The sequence below is a fragment of the Leopardus geoffroyi genome, chromosome B1, assembly GCF_018350155.1.
Source record: "Leopardus geoffroyi isolate Oge1 chromosome B1, O.geoffroyi_Oge1_pat1.0, whole genome shotgun sequence".
Lineage (NCBI taxonomy): Eukaryota > Metazoa > Chordata > Mammalia > Carnivora > Felidae > Leopardus > Leopardus geoffroyi.
In genome coordinates, this window is record NC_059327.1 from 58649765 (window position 1) to 58670506 (window position 20742).

General features: G+C 38.4%; 1 protein-coding gene across 2 annotated transcripts in view; it reads right to left on the reverse strand.

The window, feature by feature from the left end:
* CLCN3 (chloride voltage-gated channel 3) overlaps positions 1-19552 on the reverse strand; it is a 97641-nt gene extending 78089 nt beyond the window's left edge. For both annotated transcript variants that reach the window (XM_045463298.1, XM_045463283.1), the window contains exons 1-2: positions 19019-19552; positions 6768-6943 (exon numbers count right to left, since the gene is read on the reverse strand). In XM_045463298.1, the coding sequence (XP_045319254.1) occupies positions 6768-6927 (160 nt within the window). In that variant the 5' untranslated portion in view covers positions 6928-6943; positions 19019-19552. The remainder of the gene's footprint in view (positions 1-6767; positions 6944-19018) is intronic.
* Positions 19553-20742: the final 1190 nt, after the last annotated feature.

The window sequence follows — 20742 nt, forward strand, 5'->3', positions numbered from 1 at the left end:
AGGGGCCAAAAAGCTACTTAAACGTAGAAAAATGGGTATGCTATTAAATTTTACCTGATTTTCCAAATTACAAATATAGGTGTTTATCTGGCTTATAACTTCATAATTAAAATTAGGAAAAAACGCATTAGTGATGAAGACAGCAAATGATAAATAATAACAAAATGCTGTATTTACTTAAAAAAAAAAAAAAAATCAAAGAGCACCCAAAACAGCCTGAAAGCATACAGGTGCCAAAATTCTGGGGAAAAAAGTGAAAAAGGTAAACCCAATAGTCTCAACCACATTTTGCCCTTGAGCCATTTCCTGATTTATAAGTATAGAGACTGAGAACTCCAACAGAAAATGAAAGTGAGGAGCTCTTGTCAGTCTTATGGGGTCAAGTAGACAAAATAGACAAAATTTGAAGTTCAGATTCACCAACGTGGCCTTGAACGGTCCAATATCCTGGAGAAAAGTGTCAGAACAGATCATTCTATAATACTTTTCCCCCAAAAATATTTTTGTTCCTAGATTTTGTAAGCAAGAGGCTGAGAATCTAAGCAAAAAGTGGTTAAGAAACTAAAACGATTAGCCAAGCTGTCAGTAGTCTTAAAATGCCAGGGAGATAAAAAACTAAATTTCAGCACCCACCAAAAAGAAGGAGTCTTGTAAACACACCAAGCTTTCCACTAAAATCCTCAAGGGCTATGCCCTAAAAATAAAGTAAGTCAAAATACAGACTAACTCACAAAAAGTCTGAAACCACACTGCTAATTCTCTTGATCTTTGATGAGATCAATGTAATTTGCTCCTAGTCTACCTGTGTGCCCAGAAAAAAATTAATTACACTATGGTGAAGATATCACCAGCATCTATAATTTTATGTGTACAATATCTAGCATTCAATCAAAAAATTACAAAGCACACCTGAAGCTAGAGCCAAAAGACTAGAAAAACAAGGGAAAAAACTGGCAATAGAAACAGACCCAAAGGTCTGTGTAGAATATTCAGATATGGACTTTAAACAAATGATTAATATGTTCCAAAAGAGAAGAGAATTTTTCCCAGAGTACCGAAATCTATAAAAACTAACCTAATGGAAATGCAGTGATTAAGAAATAACTGATATTCAAAACTTGATAGAAAACAATGAGATACCAACACACACCTGTTACAACAGCTAAAATCTAAACTATTGACAACACCAAATGGTGACATGTATGTGGAGCAACAGGAACTCTCTCATTCACTCCTGGTGAGAATACAAATGGTATAGCCACTTTATTTGTTTTTAATTTATATTTGTTAATATTTTTATTTTTGAGAGAGAGACAGAGACAGAGAGCATGAGCAGTGGAGGGGCAGAGAGAGAAGGAGACACAGAATCCAAAGCAGCTCCAGGCTCCGAGCTGTCAGCACAGAGCCTGACATGGGGCTTAAACCCACGAACCGCAAGGTCATGATCTGAGTCAAAGTCAGATGCTTAATTGACTGAGCCACTCAGGCGCCCCAGTACAGCCACTTTAAAAGACAGTTTGGCAGTTTCTTACAAAACTAAATATACTCTTACCATATGATCTAGTTATTGTTTTGCTTGTATTTAAAAGAGCTGAAACATCCAAATGAAAAAGAAAAAGAAGATGTAAAGCGAAGAGTATAAAGAGATGCAAGGATCTCAGAGAAAAGATCTAACACATTAAATTGGAGTCCTGAAAGGAGAGGAGAGAGAGAATGGCAGTTACATTTGAGGACACACTGGTCAAAATTATCCAAAGATTAAAAAAAAAAAAGGGGGGGGGGGGAAGAAAAATCAAGTCACAATTCAGGAGGCTCTGATAACCCCAGCCAGGATAAATATAAAGAAAACCACACTTAAGCAACTTTGGTTAAGCTTCTGAAAGACAAGAAGAAAAGCAACCAAAAGGGGAAAAGAATAAAACTGATAGCTGACCTTTCAAGAGAAATAAAAGAAGGCAAATGATACCAGAATTATATCTCTAAAGTGTTCAAAGAGGCTCAGTCAGTTAAGCTTCCAACTTCGGCTCAGGTCATGATCTCATGGTTCGTGAGTTGGAGCCCTGAATTGGGCTCTGTGCTGACAGCTCAGAACCTGGAGCCTCCTTCAGATTCTGTGTCTCCCTCTCTCTCTGCCCTTCCATCACTCACGCTATGTCTCCCTCTGTCTCTCAAAAATAAATAAACATTAAAAATTTTAAGCGTTCAAAGAAAATGACTATACATCTGGAAATATATAACTACAAATATATCTATTTAAAAAAATTTTTAACGTTTTATTTTATTATTGAGAGACAGAGGGAGACAGAGCATGAGCATGGGAGGGGCAGAGAGACGGGGAGACACAGAATCTGAAGCAGGCTCCAGGCTCTGAGCCGTCAGTACAGAGTCCAATGCAGGGCTCGAACTCACAAACCGCAAGATCATGACCTGAGCTGAAGTCGGACGCTTAACCGACTGAGCCACCCAGGAGCCCCGAACCACAAATATATCTTACAAAAATAAAGAGGTAACGACAACTTTTGAAACACTGAGTAAATTTATTGCTAGGTTAGTAATGAAAGGAAATATCAATGAGAGTTCTTCAGGAAGAAAGATAACTAACCCAGACAGATATATGAAAATACAGTATAAAATGAAGAGCAATAGAAAAAGTGAAGACGTAGCTAAATCTAAGTAGATACTGACATAAAACAATAATAATGTCTTGTGAAGATTAAAATATACGAAGTGGGGCGCCTGGGCGGCTCAGTTGGTTAAGCATCCAACTGAGGCCCAGGTCATGATCTCGTGGTCTGTGAGTTCCAGCCCCGCGTTGGGCTCTGTGCTGACAGCTCAGAGCCTGGAGCCTGCTTTGGCTTCTGTGTCTCCCTCTCTTTCTGCCCCTCCCCCTCTCATACTCTGTCTGTCTCTCTCTCAAAAATAAATAAACATTAAAAAAATTGTTTTAAATAAAACAAAATATATGAAGAGGGGTGCCTGGGTGGCTCAGTCGGTTGAATGTCTGACTCTTGATTTCAGCTCCGTCATGATCTCACAGTTCAGTTACTGGGTTTAAACCCCATGCCGGCTCTGCACTGACAGCACACAGCCTGCTTGGAATTCTCTGTCTTCCTCCCTCTCTGCCCCTTCCCTGCTTGTTCTCTCAAAAATAAGTAAACAGAAAACAAATAAATAAAATATATGAAGAATTAAAATAGACAACAACAGAACAAAAAGTGGGAGGGGGATAAAATGAGGTAAAATACCCTAAGGTCCTTGCATTTTCCACAAAGTGGTAAAAGTACTAATTTATAGAACTAAAAAGTCAAGAGTGCATGTTATAATCTCTAGAGTAATGCACCAAACAATAATATGACAGCATGTAACTAACAAAGTACTGGGAGGAACAGAAAGAAATAGAGAAAAAAGAACAACTATGACAAACAGAAAACAATAAAGACAACAGATTTGAACTCAAATATATCAGTGATTACATTAAATTTGAGTAAACTATATGGACCACAAGTCAATAAAAGACCAATATGAAAAACAAAACTCATATATAAGCTGAGTTTTGGCATAAGAGACAAGAATTTCAATGTAACGGAGTATAAAGTTCAAAAACAGACCTACAGAAACATACCCACTTGATAAAGATGTCACTGCAGTATACAGGAGAATGGAAGGTTTTTCAATAAATGGTGCTGGATCAACTACTCATCCATATGGAAACAATGAATCTAAACCTTTAACTTACATCATACATAAAAGTTAGTTGCAAGGTACGTTATAAATCTAAATGTGAAAGACACAGAAAAAAAATAAAACTTCTAGAAGAATATCAGAGAATATATTCATGATCTTGAGGTATGGGAAGAGATTACAAAATAGATTACAAAAAGGACAAAGAATAAAGGAAAAGATTAACTGGGTTTCTTTAGAATTGATGGCATCTTCATCAAAAGATTCCATTAAAAATGTGAAAAGGCAGGGGCGCCTGGGTGGCTTGGTCGGTTAAGCGTCCGACTTCAGCCAGGTCATGATCTCGCGGTCCGTGAGTTCAAGCCCCGCGTCGGACTCTGTGCTGACAGCTCAGAGCCTGGACCCTGTTTCAGATTCTGTGTCTCCCTCTCTCTCTGCCCCTCCCCTGTTCATGCTCTGTCTCTGTCTCAAAAATAAATAAACGTTAAAAAAAAAAAAAAAAAAAAAAAAAAGAATGTGAAAAGGCATACCAGAATGAAAGAGGACATTTGCAATATATATATCTAATAAAGGACTTTTTTTTTTTTTTTTAACGTTTATTTATTTTTGAGACAGGGAGAGACAGCATGAATGGGGGAGGGTCAGAGAGAGAGGGAGACACAGACTCCGAAACAGGCTCCAGGCTCTGAGCTGTCAGCACAGAGCCCGACGCGGGACTCAAACTCACAAACAGCGAGATCATGACCTGAGCTGAAGTCAGGTGCCCAACCAACTGAGCCACCCAGGTGCCCCGCTGATAAAGGACTTTTAATCAGAATGCATAAAGCATTCATAAAATGGGCAAAAATATCAAACTGGCACTTTAAAAGAGGCAGTCTAAAAAACCAATAAACATGCAAAAATGTATTTAACTCATAAGCCTTCAGGGGCGCCTGGGTGGCTCAGCCGGTTAAGCATCCAACTTCAGCTCAGGTCACAATCTCGCAGTCCGTGAGTTCAAGCTCCACATCGGGCTCTGTGCTGACCGCTCAGAGCCTGGAGCCTGTTTCGGATTCTGTGTCTCCCTCTTTCTGACCCTCCCCCGTTCATGCTCTGTCTCTCTCTGTCTCAAAAATAAATAAATGTTAAAATAAATAAATAAATAAATAAATAACATTTAAAAAGTTTTTTAATTTTTTTAAATAAAAAAATAAAAAAATAAACAAACTCAAAAGCCTTCAGATAAATGTAAAATTAAGACCAAAATGTGAGAATACTGCACCCACACTAGAATAGCCAATTTTCTTTTTTAACTGAGAATATCAAGTATTGGTGAAAATGTGGAACAACTAGAACTTTCACACACTGCTGGTAGAATGAATATGCTACAACTACTTCGGAACCACCTTTCACAGTATCTAGTAATACTGAAATCCACATACTCTGTCAACTAAGAGTTCCATTCCAAGGTATAAATCCCAGAGAACTGTGTATATAATGTGCACTAAAATACAGGTAAATGAAAATTCATAAAAGCATTATTACTGAGAGCCAAAATCTGTAAGAAAAAAACCCTTAAATGTCCACCAACAATATATGATGAACAGAACAAATTGCAGCATGTGTACACAATGATACTATGTGGCACTGAAAATAATCAATTACTGCTATATTCAGCAACATAGATGAATCTCAAAACATAAATTAATGACACCAGACACAAAAGAGTATAAACAGTATAATTCCACTTATATAAATTTAAATACCTGTAAAACTAATAGATAGAAGTCAAAATAATAGTAACCTATGAAACTGGAAGGAGGAACAAGAGAGAATTCTGAAGTGGTAATGTTTTATTTACTTTGTTTGAGAGAGAGACAGAGAGAGAATGCAAGCAGAGGAGAGGAACAGAGGGAGAGAGAATATCTCAAGCAGACTCTGTGCTCAGCACAGAGCCCAACCCAGGGCTCAATCCCACAACCCTGGGATCATGACCTGAGCCGAAATTAAGAGTCAGCCACTTAACAGACTGAGCCACCCAGGCCTCAGTTATGTTTTATTTTTTAATGAGGGATAGTTATGTGTGTATTCACTTTGTAAAATCTCCACGCTTATAATCTGATTGTTGTGATGGTTAATTTTATATGTCAACTTCACAGAGCTAAGGGATGCCTAGATAGCTGGTAAAACATTATTTTTATGTGCGCCTGTGAGAGTCTTTCCAGAAGAGATTAGTGTTTGATTCAGTAGACTTAAAAAAGGCACCCTACAATCCAAGTGGGCATCATGCAATCAGTTGAGAATGTGAATAGAACAAAAAGGCAGAGGAAAGGTGATATTGCTTATTGCTTGACATGGGACATCTATCTTCTGCCTTTGGACATTAACACTTCTGGATGTGGGGCCTTGGCACACACCATTGGCTACCCTGGTTCTCAGGCCTCTGGGTTTAGACTAGAAATACACCAGCTTTCCTGGGCTTCCAATTTGCAGATGACAGATTGTAGAACTCAGCCTCCACAAACATGAGAGGCAATCCTTCATAATAAATCGCTTTCTGGGTATCTATCCTATTAGGTTCTATTTCTCTGAGGATTCCAATTACAGTTGCATACATCTCCATATTATGTTACATTTAAATTTTTAAGTTTACCCATATGCAAGGTTTTCTTTTGGGGATAATGAAAATGTTTTGGAACTAGATAAAAGTGGTAATTGCACAACACTGTAAATGTGTTAAATGCCAATGAACTGAATACTTTTTTTAAGTTTATTTATTTGAAAGAGAGAGAGAGAGAGTGTGCAAGCAGGGGAAGGACAGAGAGAGAGGAGAGAAAGAATCCCACGCAGGCTCCACACTCTCAGCTCGGAGCCAGACATAGGGCTTGAACTCACAAACTGAGATCATGACGTGAGCTGAAACCAAGCATCGGACACTTAAATGAGCCATCCATCCGCCTCTGAAAGCTTTAAAATGGTTACGTTATATGAACGAACTCAATTAAAAAATAAAAAAAGCTACCCAAAAACTCAACCTCAATAAAATAATGTATATATTTATTAGTGGACATTACTACAAACATTAAAAGTTATAATGACAAACTTACCAACTGCTGTGTCACCATCTAACAAATTGTCATCTTCAGAAGTTTGAAAGTCCATAATAACACCTACTCCATCTAAAAGCTCCTCATCACTACTTGCACTTGTTATACTGTTGTAGCTGTTTCGATAGTATCCTCTATGGAACAGCTGCTCAGACTCCATTTAGCTCTCTGATTATCTGAAAAAAGAGGAAAAAGTAGTTGTAACATTTTCCCAGCGTATTATAAAAATCACCTAGTTTAACATAACAAAAAGAAACTTCTGATCTCTGTATTAAAAAAATACTAAGTTCATTCACTGTAACAATAGCTCACTCTACTAAGTCTTTTGGGATGATTTGTTAATTCTATTCTCACAATGCAGCTACAAAAAAGAACAAAGAATTTCTTCATGTAGTGATACAAAACAAACTGCAAGATCAGTTGTTAAGTTAAAAAATTACAAAGAAGTGTTTTAGGTATACCACAATATATATGGGAGGGGGCAGTTATCCAAAAAAAGCAGGGGAGAGGGTATGGGGAAGAGGAAGAAAAACAGTACATAATGGCTTGTGTAAATATAGATGATCACTGGAGCGATTTCCAAGAAAAGTTGCCTACAGGAGAAAGGAACAAAATGGCTAAAGTATCAGGTCTAAAAGGCAAATTCTTTGTCTCTTTTGAGTATTTTACTAAATCCAAGAACTAACTATAAAATGGTATAATTTGGGGCACCTGGGTGGCTCAGTCAGTTAAGCGTCTGACCTTGGCTCAGGTCACGATCTCATGGTTCATGAGTTTGAGCCCTGCATCAGGCTCTCTGCTGTCAGCACAAAGCCCCGTTTGGATCCTCTGTCCCCCTTGCTCTCTGCCCCTTCCCCGCTCATGCTGATGAATACCTGTGCACTCTCTTGCTCTCAAAAAAAGAAAAAAACATAAAAAAAAAAAATAAAATGCTATAATTGTTTTTAATGTTTATTTTGAGAGAGACAGATAGACAGAGTGTGAGTGGGGAAGGGACAGAGAGAGGGGGAGATACAGAATCTGAAACAGGCTCCAGGCTCTGAGCCCAATGTGGGGCTCGAACTCATGAACCATGAGATCACGACCTGAGCCAAAGTCAGATGCTTAACTGACTGAGCCACCCAGGTGCCCCTAAAATGCTGTAATTTAAAATTTTTTTAATATTAATTTCATTCTCCTTTCATTATTTTACTTTTTAATGTTTTTATTTTTAATTTTCGGGAGTGAGAGACACACACACAGTGTAAGTGGGTTAGGGGCAGACAGAGGAAATACGGAATCTGAAGCCCGTTCCAGGCTCTGAGCTGTCAGCCAGAGCCCAATGTGGGGCTTGAACTCGTGAACTGCAAGATCATGACCTTAGCTGAAGTCATTCACTCAACCAACTGAGCCATCCAGGCACCGCCTCCTTTCATCATTTTCAAATTTAAATCACAATTTTCATTTTTTCAAAGCAGATAATACTAAACATACTTATGTTTTCATTGTTCTTACTCTAAAAACAGTATTGCTCTTAAATTGTTTGATTTTTAAAATACATCTACTTACTTGCTCAATGTCTAAATGGAGAGTGCAAAACATTACCAATAAACTTGAAAGGTTCATGTGTGGGACTTGAATGATACAGTCATAAAAGCAGTCAAACCAGTAAGCCTTGTAAAACAAGAATTTAATAGGTATGTCGTAATAAGTACATATGAAAATAAAAGATAATGGCACTAAGCATACTCCAATCCTAGTGCTGAATTCTTCTTTCTTTTTTAGGTAGGCTCCAAGAGTCACATGCTCTACTAAATGAGCCAGCCAGGTGCCCTTTTAGTGTTGAATTTTAATACTGAAGACTTGAAGTGTTTTAAGACAATCTCTTGTCCTCAGTAAACCGTCCTTCTGCACAGGGAAAAAAAAACTCAAAGAGCTATAACAATTAAAATTATTTGTAGAGGGGCGCCTGGGTGGCGCAGTCGGTTAAGCGTCCGACTTCAGCCAGGTCACGATCTCGCGGTCCGTGAGTTCGAGCCCCGCGTCGGGCTCTGGGCGGATGGCTCAGAGCCTGGAGCCTGTTTCCAATTCTGTGTCTCCCTCTCTCTCTGCCCCTCCCCCGTTCATGCTCTCTCTCTGTCCCAAAAATAAATAAAAACGTTGAAAAAAAAAATTAAAAAAAAAAAATAAAATTATTTGTAGAGATTGTACACTTCTTTTGAGAAAAATAAAACATTGCTAAAAACTATTTTTAACAGATTTGTTATATAAGTTTCCTAACTTCAAAACTACTTTAGAGAAGGTGAAGTTTTGAGAACTCCTTGAGAACATGTCTCTATTCCCAGCATCTGGCATAGTCATTGGTACATAATATATAAATAATAAATATAAAATGTCAAATTGTTTATTCAATGAGGTAAAAAAGGTAAAAAACTGAAATGTATTCAGTTTTCAATAAACAAATGCTCTCTACAACAGTACTAATCTGGCCCTGGGAGAATAACCAAAGATTTAGCACATGGATTACAAAGAAAACTTGCATAGTTATTGCTTTGCAACTTCATTAATGTTTTATAGTTACCTCTACCAAAGACAGCCTGTTATAACTTACTGAGATTTGTGTGTACTAATTAAAGCAAGAGTTTTATATCTAAGGTAAATGTTAGAATAGTTTGAAAATAACTATTCATGCGAAGAACTTTGCAGGGTCCATAAGGCAATCAAATTAAATATTGTGGCTCTTGAGTAAATAGCCAAAAGCCTTTTAAAAAAATAAGCATGAATCATTTGAATTTTGATGTATCAAAGCCCATGTGCTAAGATTTGGAAAGAATACAAACATTCTGTTCATCACTTCTTTACCTCATGATCAGACTAGAAGGGCTTAAGACATGTGATAACACACATCAATGAACATTAGTTAGAGGCTACATATCACTGAGAAATCCCTAAAATAATTAAACATTTCTGTGTACTGGGACCTCAATCAGCAATTCCAAGGTATCTCCTCCATTTCCGTAAAAGTCCTCAAAAACCAGTAAGTGATAACTGGGAACTTAACACTTACAAAATGCTTAAAAAACTTAATTTCACTAATACCTCTGAGACATCTAGCCTCTACACCTTTCTTTATAACAAGAGTGTCTAAAATTCTGTAGTAGTTGGGGTTCCTGGGTGGCTCAGTCGGTTGGATGTCTGACTTCGGCTCAGGTCATGATCTCACGGTTTGCAAGTTCGAGCCCCACGTCGGACTCCGTGCTGACAGCTCAGAGCATGGAGCCTGCTTTGGATTCTCTGTCTCCCTCTCTCTCTGCTCCTATCCCACTCACACTTTGTCTCTCTCTGTCTCAAAAATAAATAAAACATTAAAAAAATTTTTTTTAAATAAAATTCTGTAGTAGCATAAAGGAAATACACAGAAGAAATCTGGATACCAATGATATCCAGATGATTTTTAAGTTCTAAACCCAATTCCCAGGCTTGCCTACCAAAGGCTGTTAAACCACAATATGGCAGCTGAAATTCTGCATATTTAAAAAAAATGAAAACAATACTACAAAGTGATCTTGTCCTTTTTAATTGTCAAAAAATATATTTAAAGTCATTTCAAAACATAATAGACAAACAGTGGTCTGTGAATATATTCTTGCAGTTATGAGGACTGCAGATAACCTATGAAAATCTCCAGGGATAAAGCCTGGTGTATTGCAGTAAATTCCTAAATGATCTATGTACAATCACATTGACCACTCTAATCTGATCTCCATACTATAGCCATCATGGTCTTTTCTGAAAGCAAGTCTGATCAGTAATCTCTCCATACTCCATGGATTAAAGCCTCAGTCACTTCTCACCAACTTTAGCAGACAAACTCTTAAACCTAGCAGACAAAAGCCCTGCAGCCTGGCTTCTGCCTAGTTCTCTAGCTTCACTTTGAAGCATGTACTTCTTGCAGTCCTCTAGATTAACTGATCTTCCTCAGTCCTAACTAGGCTGTTTCCTGTCTCACAGCTTCCTCAGCTTGGAACATACCCTTTTCTCCCCCACCTAATTAACTTTCCTACTCATTCTTCACATCTATTTAACAAACTCTTAAATAGGGGCACCTGAGTGGCTCAGTCTGTTAGGCGTCGGACTTTCAATTTCAGCTCAGGTCATGATCTCACCATTTATGGGTTCAAGCCCCATATCAGGCTCTGCACTGGCAGTGTGGAGTCTGCTTGGGATTCTCTGTCTCCCTCTCTCTCTGCCCCTCCCTCACCTGTGCATGTGAGCACACTTTCTCACAAATAAACATTTAAAAAAACAACTTTTTTTTAAAGTTTATTTATCTTGAGAGAGAAAGAGACAGTGCTAGTGGGGGAGGGGCAGAGGGAAAGGGAGAAAAAGAATCCCAAGCAGGCTCCGTGCTGCCAGCACAGAGCCTGACATACTGCTCGAACCCACAAAACCATGAGATCATGACCTAAGCTGAAACCAAGAGCCACATGCTTAACCAGCTGAGTCACCCAGGCACCCTCCCCCCACCCCCCCAAAAAAACCTCTTAAACAGTTTATTACATGTTCAGCATTAACCTTAACATGACAAAAATTAACTTGTTTATACTTGTATTAAATATAATCACCCTAAAGGTTAGGTACTATTATTTTCCTTATTTAACAGATGAGGAAACTGAGGCACAGAGTTTAAATAACTTACCCAAAGTCATGCAACTAATAAGAAAAGCCTCTCTGACCTACTTACTACCTGGGCAAATCTCCCTAAACTAGGTCAAATGTTCACTGTTAGCTCTTAATTCTCTCCTTTATATCATTTACTACAGTTGTAATATTATACTTATTTACATGATTATTTAATGTCTGTCTTCCCAACTAGAATATATCGTGAGATCTGACACAGTGTCCATTTCTGTTCAATATTCCATAATCGATGGTCATTAGCATAGTACCTAACACATATTAAGTGTTCAGTATTTTTTTATTCAACTTTTTGAAATAATTCTGATTTCACATGCAGTTGTAAAATATCATACAGAGATATCTTGTGTACCCTTTACTCAGCTTCTGCCAATGGTAACATCTTGCAAAACTACAGAAAATCACAACCCAAATACTGACATTGATGGTACAATCAAGATACAGAACATGTTGGGGCACCTAGATGGCTTAATCAGATGGGCGTCCAACTCTTGATTTTGGATCAGGTCATGATCTCAGTATAATTCTCTAGAGATTCATCTAGGTTGCTCTATGTATCAATAGTTCTTTCCTCTTGATTGCTGAGTAGTAGTCCATGGTATGGATGTACCATAACTTAACCATTCACCCATTGAAGAATATCTGGTTTTCTAGGTTTTGGGTATTATGAATAAAGCTGCTATAAATATCCATGTACAGGTTTTTGTATGCAGTCAAATCTTCATTTCTCTGGGATAAAACTCAAGGAGTGCATTAATTGGGTCATATGGTAATTGCATGTTTAGTTTTTTAAGGAACTGCCAGTTTTACATTGCCACCAACAATAAATACATGGGTGATCCAGTTTCTTCACATCCTTACCCAAACTTCCCGTTGTCACCAATTTTAATTTTAGCCATTCCGACAGGTGTGTAGTGATATCTCACTGCAGTTTGTTTGCATTTCCCTGGTAGCTAATCATGTTGAACATCTTTTTTGTACTTCTTTGCTATCTGCCTATCCTCTTTAGTGGAATGACAGTTCATATATTTTGCCCATATTCTAATTGGATTGCTTTTCTACTGCTGAGTTTTATACTTTAGTATATTCTAGATACCAGTCCTTTGTCAGATATGTTGTTTGCAAACATTTTCTCACACTCTATAGCTTGACTTTTTTTTTAAAGTACTTTTTAAGTACTCTCTACGCCCGATGTGGGGCTCAAACTCACAACCCTGAAACCAAGAGTCACATACTCCACTGACTAAGCTAGCTGGGTGCCTGTGATTTTCTTCCTTTTAACAGGGTCTATCACTGAGCAAAATATTTAATTTTGATGAAGTTGAATTCATAAATTTTTCCTTTATTGATTATGCTTTTGGTGTCATCTAAGAAATCTACCCCCCAAATATTTTCTTCTAAATTTTTTTTTCTTTTTTTTTTTTTTTTTTTTCCTGAGAAAGAGAGAGCATGAAAGCAGGGGAGGGACAGGGGGAGAGGGAGAGAGAATTTTAAGCAGGCTCCACACCCGACACAGAGCCTGACTTGGGGCTCAATCTCATGACAGTAAGATCACGACCTGAGCCAAAATCAAGGATCAGATGCTTAACTGACTGTGCCACCCAGGCATCCCTATATTTTTAAAGTTTAACATTTTACATGTAAGTCCATGATCCATTTTGCGTGACTTTTTGTATAAGGTGTTAAGACATAGGTTGAAATTGTTCGTTTTTTGGGTTTTCTTTTTTTTTTTTTTTTTTGTGGATGTTTGCATGTCCAATTGTTCCAGCAGTATTTGCTGAAAAAAAGCTATCTTTCACTGATTTGTTTTTATTTTCTTTTGCCTTTGTCAAAAATTAGTTGGGTATATTCGTGTGCATCTATTTCAGAGTTCTGTGTTCTGTTCCACTGATCTATATGTCTATACCTTCAGCAATACCACACAGTCTTGCTTACTCTAGCTCTGAAATAAGCTGGAAATTGGATAGATTAATTTCTCACATTTTATTCTTTTTTTTTTTTTAATTTTTTTTTTTTCAACATTTATTTATTTTTGGGACAGAGAGAGACAGAGCATGAACGGGGGAGGGGCAGAGAGAGAGGGAGACACAGAATAGGAAACAGGCTCCAGGCTCTGAGCCATCAGCCCAGGGCCTGACGCGGGGCTTGAACTCACGGACCGCGAGATCGTGACCTGGCTGAAGTCGGATGCTTAACCGACTGCGCCACCCAGGCGCCCCTCACATTTTATTCTTATTTTTCAAAATTACTTTAGCTATTCTAGTTACTTTACCTTTCCATATAAATTAAAAAAAATTTTTTTTTACATTTATTTCTTTTTGAGAAACAGAGTGAGACAAAGCATGAGCAGGGGAGGAGCAGAGAGAGAAGGAGACACAGAATCTGAAGCAGGCTCCAGGCTCTGAGCAAGCGGTCAGCACAGAGCCTGATGCGGGGCTCGAACCCATGAACTGTGAGATCATGACCTGAGCCGAAGTCAGACGCTCAACCCACTGAGCCACCCAGGTGCCCCTACCTTTCCATATAAATTTTATAATCTTATCTATATCTACAAAATCTTGATGGGTCAATTAATACTTATGAGTAAATAACAAATACTTCTCTATTTGGATGGTACATCTCTATTTGGATATTATGCAAACTCTAATTCAACGAAACTGAATATTTGTCCCAAACTTGCTTGTTCTCCTACATTCCCTATCTCAGTTGTCATCTCCCTTGTAGCCAAAATTAGTTTTCAGAGTCACTTGTTAATGTATTTGACAACCATTTACTCAGTACCCATCATGTACCAGGCACAAGACAGGTGCTGGGGTAATGAGTAAAATATGGTCCCTATTCCCAAAGCAGTGAAGGCAAAAGACATACAAATAACTACAGTATGGTATGATAAATATCACAGGAAAGGTATATAGGAGGTATTTGATAACACTGAAAAGGAATAAGCATGCCACCTGCAAAAGTCTTAAAAGTGAACATTTTTTAAATTATTTAAAAGAACTTTTTAACATTTACTTATTTTTTAAGAGACAGAGAGAGACAGAGCATATGTGGAGGAGGGGCAGACAGAGAGGGAGATACAGAATCCAAACCAGGCTCCAGGCTCTGAGCTGTCAGCACAGAGCCCGACGTGGTGCTCAAACCCACAAACTGTGAGATCATGACCTGAGCTGAAGTCGGATGCTTCACCGACTGAGCCACCCAGGCATCCTTAAAAGTGAACATTTAATAAAGGGAATGTTTAAGCTGAGTACTTGAAGGATTAGGATGAGTGAACTGGGCTAACTATGAGATGAAAGTCAATACAAGCAAAACAAACAACAAAAAACAACAACAACAAAAAAAAAATACATGCAAAAACACAGCAGCATAATAATAAAACCTGCTTAGGTAGCTTAAATAAGAGGTAAGGGACTGGGGAGTAGCTGGAGAGGTGGACATAGGCCAGATCAGAAAGGGAGGAGTTCATATGCTGTGCTAAGGAACTTAATTACTCATTTATGCACAAGAGAAACCATTAAGAGTTTTACAAGATAAACCACATGACCAAATACGAATTTTAGCAAGGCAACAGTAGCAGCAGTATGGAAGACAGATTAGAAGAGCAAAAGGCTGAAAGAGGAGTTAGGTAACCTAATTCCAGTAGAACCCTGAATAATCCTAAATATGAGATACTGAAGGCATAATTAACTTAAGACATCACAATATGGAGTGAAAAGAATTCTGAAAAATATTTAAGAGGATGTGGTAAACAATAAACTGTGGGGAACAGTGAAGAAATCTAAGAGATCTGCTAGGTTTCTGACTTGACTAATTGATTCAAAACAGCTGGAAGAACAAATTTCATTCTTCTACATCTTATGGGACTCAAGATCAGAGTGTTCTTTCCAACTATAGAATTAGGTATGTAAGCTTTAAGTCCTATTCAAGGCCAGACTACAATGAGGGGAGTGGTTCCCTTCATTCAGTGCACCAATCTAGCACCCAAACCACAAACACTAAGTAGTATGCCACCTGAATTGGGGGGTGGGAAGAAGAACTAGGAAGACTGCAAATTCGTGGATAAGGGACCCACAGCCTGAAGTAGTTACACCAATTTTCCATAGCTCCCAGTAAAGTTTTACCTTTCTCAGAAAGGAGACTGGGTAGGGCTAAGGATCATGGCTAAGTTTCAAAGGTGTATCAGTCAGCTACCTGGCTGGGTAGTAAGCTTAAATAGAAAAGTAGGTACAATATCACTGAAAAAAGAAATGAAAATCCCAAATATTAGCAACTAGAGAGATGGACAAAAGTTTCACAAGCATAATAGCAGAGGTAAAACACTGACTGAGGTAGCCATTTGTGTGTAAGGAGCATTTTCATATAAATACTTTAAGCATCTCATATAAATATCGTAACTGTATAAATATTTTAACTGTATTTTTAAGTACTGGTCAAAAATCAAAGTGTGACAATGAATTTCAACATAATCACTCATTCATTTACTAATGTTTACAGAATACCTACTAATGTATCAGACATTGTAAAAAAAAATAGACAATTTTTATTGATTAATGGCATATTTGTATAGGCCTTACAGCTTTCAGTAAAGTTCAGCATAAATTGCATTATACACTGTCCTTGAAAGCAATGCTGTAATACTTTCCTATAAAGTAATGTATACAATAAAAGGCAATATATGACAGATATCACAGAAAACAGCAGTAGTGTTATAAGAGCTTGGAAAAAAGAGCTCATCTCAGTGTAACTGAGGTGAGAAGCCTCCTTTGGAAGAGACACAACTGAGTTCAACCTTAAAAGATAAGTGGGATTTTATGGGGCAGAGATGGGAGAAGAAGTTAACTGAAGCAAAACTACTGACATGAATCATGCTATGGAGCCAAAAAGGCAACTAAAATATTTGAAGATGAGTATGTATACAGAATACAAGTCCAGTAAAAGATTTCATGGTCAAATAAGTTTGGGTAATAAAGCATACCCCATTCTAGAATTGTAATGGCTAACAGCACCTGGCTCTTGAGAAAACCTGGAGTAAACACTAAATCTGTGAAAAGCTTCTCAAATTTATTTTACCAAAGAATGACCCCTCCGCCCCATATAACATCATAAAACTTAGGTCAGAACATCACAGAATTCATTCTGATACGTATTGTTACCACATACAAGATATGACAACAATGAAACTGATTTCTCCCCAAAGCAATATTACTTGCTATTTTCTCTACTATTAAGTTAGCTGCATGTCCAAACTGCTGTGCTTGCATTTTTCTTCAAAAGAAGTATTAAATGAATAACCTGCTAAAGGAAGTAGACACTCTGAAGTTTCCTAGATTCATAAAAATGTTTAGTCATTCAAAAGTTAAATACTAGATGATTTCAAAAGTAAAAACACAAATATAAGGCTTAGACTATAAGAAAAAAAGAAAGGTAAACAATAATCCAACAAAAAGATGCTGTGGAAGACTAAATAATTTTCATGATTTTACAGGACAGAAACTGTTCAACTACTCAAAAGGGCAAAAAATATTAACTGGCTGCAGTCAAAGTTGCAGATCAAATCTCTCTGTATTTCGGCAATACATATGGGCAGTTTCTCAACATGTGTTGGTCCTACATTTTGTACTTTAACTGAAGAACATTCATTTTTAAAAATAAAAATAAATCATAGCTACAATATATATACACGTGTGAATGTGCATATGAAAAACACACAAAAAGAGTTCATTATAATAGAATGAAAGTTTCAAAAATTTATTTCCCAGAGTTTCTGTAATTTCACATTACTTTTATAATTGAAAAATAAATGAACCTATGGTGCCGTATCTCTCATCCTAACTTTTCTTCTGGCATTTTGACTAGTCTTACCTGAAATACAGTACAGCCATTGAGAGCAAGAGCTCTGAAGTCATGCCAGTTGTGACACTTAACTGAGACCTTGGGCAAGTTAAATAACTGTTCTATTCCTCAGTTTCCATTATCTGTATAATGGAAAAACAAAGTACCTACTTCATGGGGTTGGTGTCATAATTGAGATAATCCACAAAAAAACACTTAGGAAAGAATCTGAACCACAGAATTCACTCAATAAATATTAACACTTGTTATATCATATTATATGTTTTAGATCACTGCTGTTGAGTCTGACTAGAAACTTAGATGAAGGGTCTACAAAGCAGTGAGAGTGGCCAAATGCCACAGGATACTGCTTTGATATCTGACCCACCACAGAGATCAAATCTGGCTTCCTGAGTGGTCTGAAAATTATTACCAACATGTCACACGACAGGAAATTGAAAGCCTATCACCAACATGACCTGGAAAATAGCCAATTTATTAATATAAAACCATAACCTCAGCAATTCTGTTCCCCTGAACTGTATATACCCATTACCAAGTTGGATTTTTTCATTTGTAATGAACTTTGTATGACTGAAATCACATGCTTAAAACACAATTTCCAAGATGTAAGTACTATACATTTCTATTGACCTCTTAAAATAATTTGACCCATTTTCAAAGCAAACAATCAGTCTTTGAAGAGTATGGGAAGTAGGGTGTGGGAGGGGGATGCCATGGATTCTGCCAACAGTGACTGCTCCTATCAACCAGAGGTCATTAAAACATACTCGGTCTGCCAAATATCTGTAGGTCACACACCTGGTTTTTAAGTCATACTATGTAACAACAGTCAGCAGCAGCACCTTTTAAGATGAAAATCAACAATACATACACTAGCATTTTAACTCCTATGTGTACTCTCGAGCTACACAGTATTTTCTAGTGACTCATAAAGGCATGTAAAATTGACTGACATCAGTTATTTTCATACCGACCTCAAGAAAAGAATCTTGTAAATTAAACTGTTTAGAGATGAAAAGCAAAGCATTTCTGAAAAGATTCAACAATCAATGACAAAAGCCACAATGATGCTGCAATAACTAAATCGCATGGCTCAAAAAAGTTTATAGTATAGTCTGCAGAACTGAAGTTTTGAATTACCAAAAAAAGAAAAGGGTGATTCAATTCTCATAAACAAGGGCTTTTTTTTTTAATCCAAAAGAAACAGAAATCTCAGAAATCTTAAACGTAAGCATAATGTATAGGTAATTTTCTATGTGCTCTAGTTTAACGTGCTATACAAATAAAGTGTATATTATATGCAAAATTGAGATTCTAAGGTAGTTTCTGATCCAAGTTTAATATCAAAACACAAATGTTATATATACACACAAACTATGTCTGGATATACACATAAATTTAGACCAAAGATGAAAAACTGAGTATTAACTTTAAATTTGGGCAATTTTAGAGCAAGCAAAACCCAATCTCTGAGTTCAATATTAATCTTTTCCTGGAACCTACTTCCACTCTATTCAAAGGTCCTTCGACGGTTCCCAAAGGAAACCGGCGAAATCTTAAAGAATGTCCGAGGGAATATACCTAATCAGGGAAGGTTTAACATCATGTAGGGTTCTGTTATAAGATAAACCAAGATGAGAGCCCTGGCATCACAGTTGACCCAAAATCCGTGAACATAACAGCTAACAAATCTTCACTCATACAATGCAACTCACCTTGCAGCTCAGAGGCATAGCAAAATCGGTGGCTGTTTTTTGCGCTGCCTTTGGATTCTGCATCTGTTTCAAACCTAAAAACCTAGCTACCCTGGGAGCTCCACCTGAAGAAAGCTTCACACACAACGAAAACTATTGCGATTTAAAAGATACCCTGGGTTTTCTACCGAAGAGGTTACGGAAATTTTGCCAGGTAGGACCTTTTTTTTTGTCCTCTCCAAACACGGGAGCAGCATTAAGTTAAATCCGCTTCCTTTGGAGGGCCCTAAAGTCAATTGCTTCCACCTAAAATTAAAAATAAAAATCTCCAACCTCACTTCCCTCTTAAAAGACTAAAACTGAATCCATGTTCCAACTCGCAAATGAAGTAGAATGCCTTTCAGCCCACCACACCCTCCTGCCTCATTACGCAGCCCAACTCCCCGGCCGCAGGCGAACTGGCACTGTAAAAAGGGGCTGGGGTTCCGGACCACACCGGCCCCAAGCCACGGAAGGGGAAGGGAAACAGCAGGAGTCAGGAGCCCGACAGGTGCGTCTACGCGTGACGTCACCGCGTTGACGTGAACGGCCGCTCAGCGTCCGGCCGCCGAATACCTCCTCCACCGGCCGCGGTTGGAGGCGCGTCGGCACCCATTGGGCAATGTGGAAACGGTGGGCGGGCCAGAGCTGGGGCGGCAGGAGGAGGAGCAAAGCGAGCTAGCCAGCCCTGAGGGGCCGCGCTGGGTGTGAAACCCTTCCCTGGCGATTAGCTCACGTCACTCACGCTTTGCTATTTGCCCCTCTGGTGACCTCGCGAAAGGACAGGAGGTGGCCGCCTTGGGGGAAGCATTCTCAGAAGGCCGCAGGCGCGGGCTGTACCCAGCATCCTCGGAAGCTCCCAATTCCACGCCGGCAGAAGACCCGGAGCAGCGCGTGAAATCCCGGCAAGCTTCGGCGCCAAAAGCGAAAGGCAAAAGCAGCCGTCCGCGAGCTCTACTTCCTAAAACAGAACGAGAGAAATGGCCTTAAGCACCAAATGTTGCCTGTGTTTCTAGGTCGGAAGCAGGGAAAGCAGCGGCCTTACCTCGCCTTATATGTCGTGGTGGAGGGACGGGGTTGGGGGGGGAGGGTTATATGCCTGATAAACATGCAGAGAAAACTGATAACCCGAATTTAGCCGTTACGCAGTTTCAAAAATAATGCTTGGAAATAAAGTATTTTGGAGAAAATGGGTAATCCGATTTCAATTTCTACACGGTCGAATTGAATGTATTTTAGTTTGGCAAATGTTTATTAAAGTAACGTGTACCAGCCAAAATTCAGTAAACCTGACACCTGGGCTCAAGGGGTTTATATTCCGGTGCAATAAAGAATGACTGCTCAGGAAAAGGAGCACCCTTCTGAGAAAGTAATGTGGAAAGAAATCTTTACAGAAGAGTTGATATCTGGATTTTGAAAAAAAAAAGTTGAGGGACAGGAGTTGGGGTGGGGGAAACAAACAGTATCTGGTAGAAATTTCACGTAAGGGAGGAAGAAATTGGAAGTTCTGTTATGCTGGCGTTGAATATAGTGTGCGAGATGTAAAATGGAGAGATGACTTGAGATGATGATGCAGAAGTCAGCAGTTACGCCAAAGAGTTTATGCCTTATCCTAGATAATCAGGGACGGTTGGAAAGTTTTGTTTGTAAGTAGTTATTTTCTCCAAGTTGTTCGGAAAATGTCCAGGGGCGCCTGGATGGCTCAG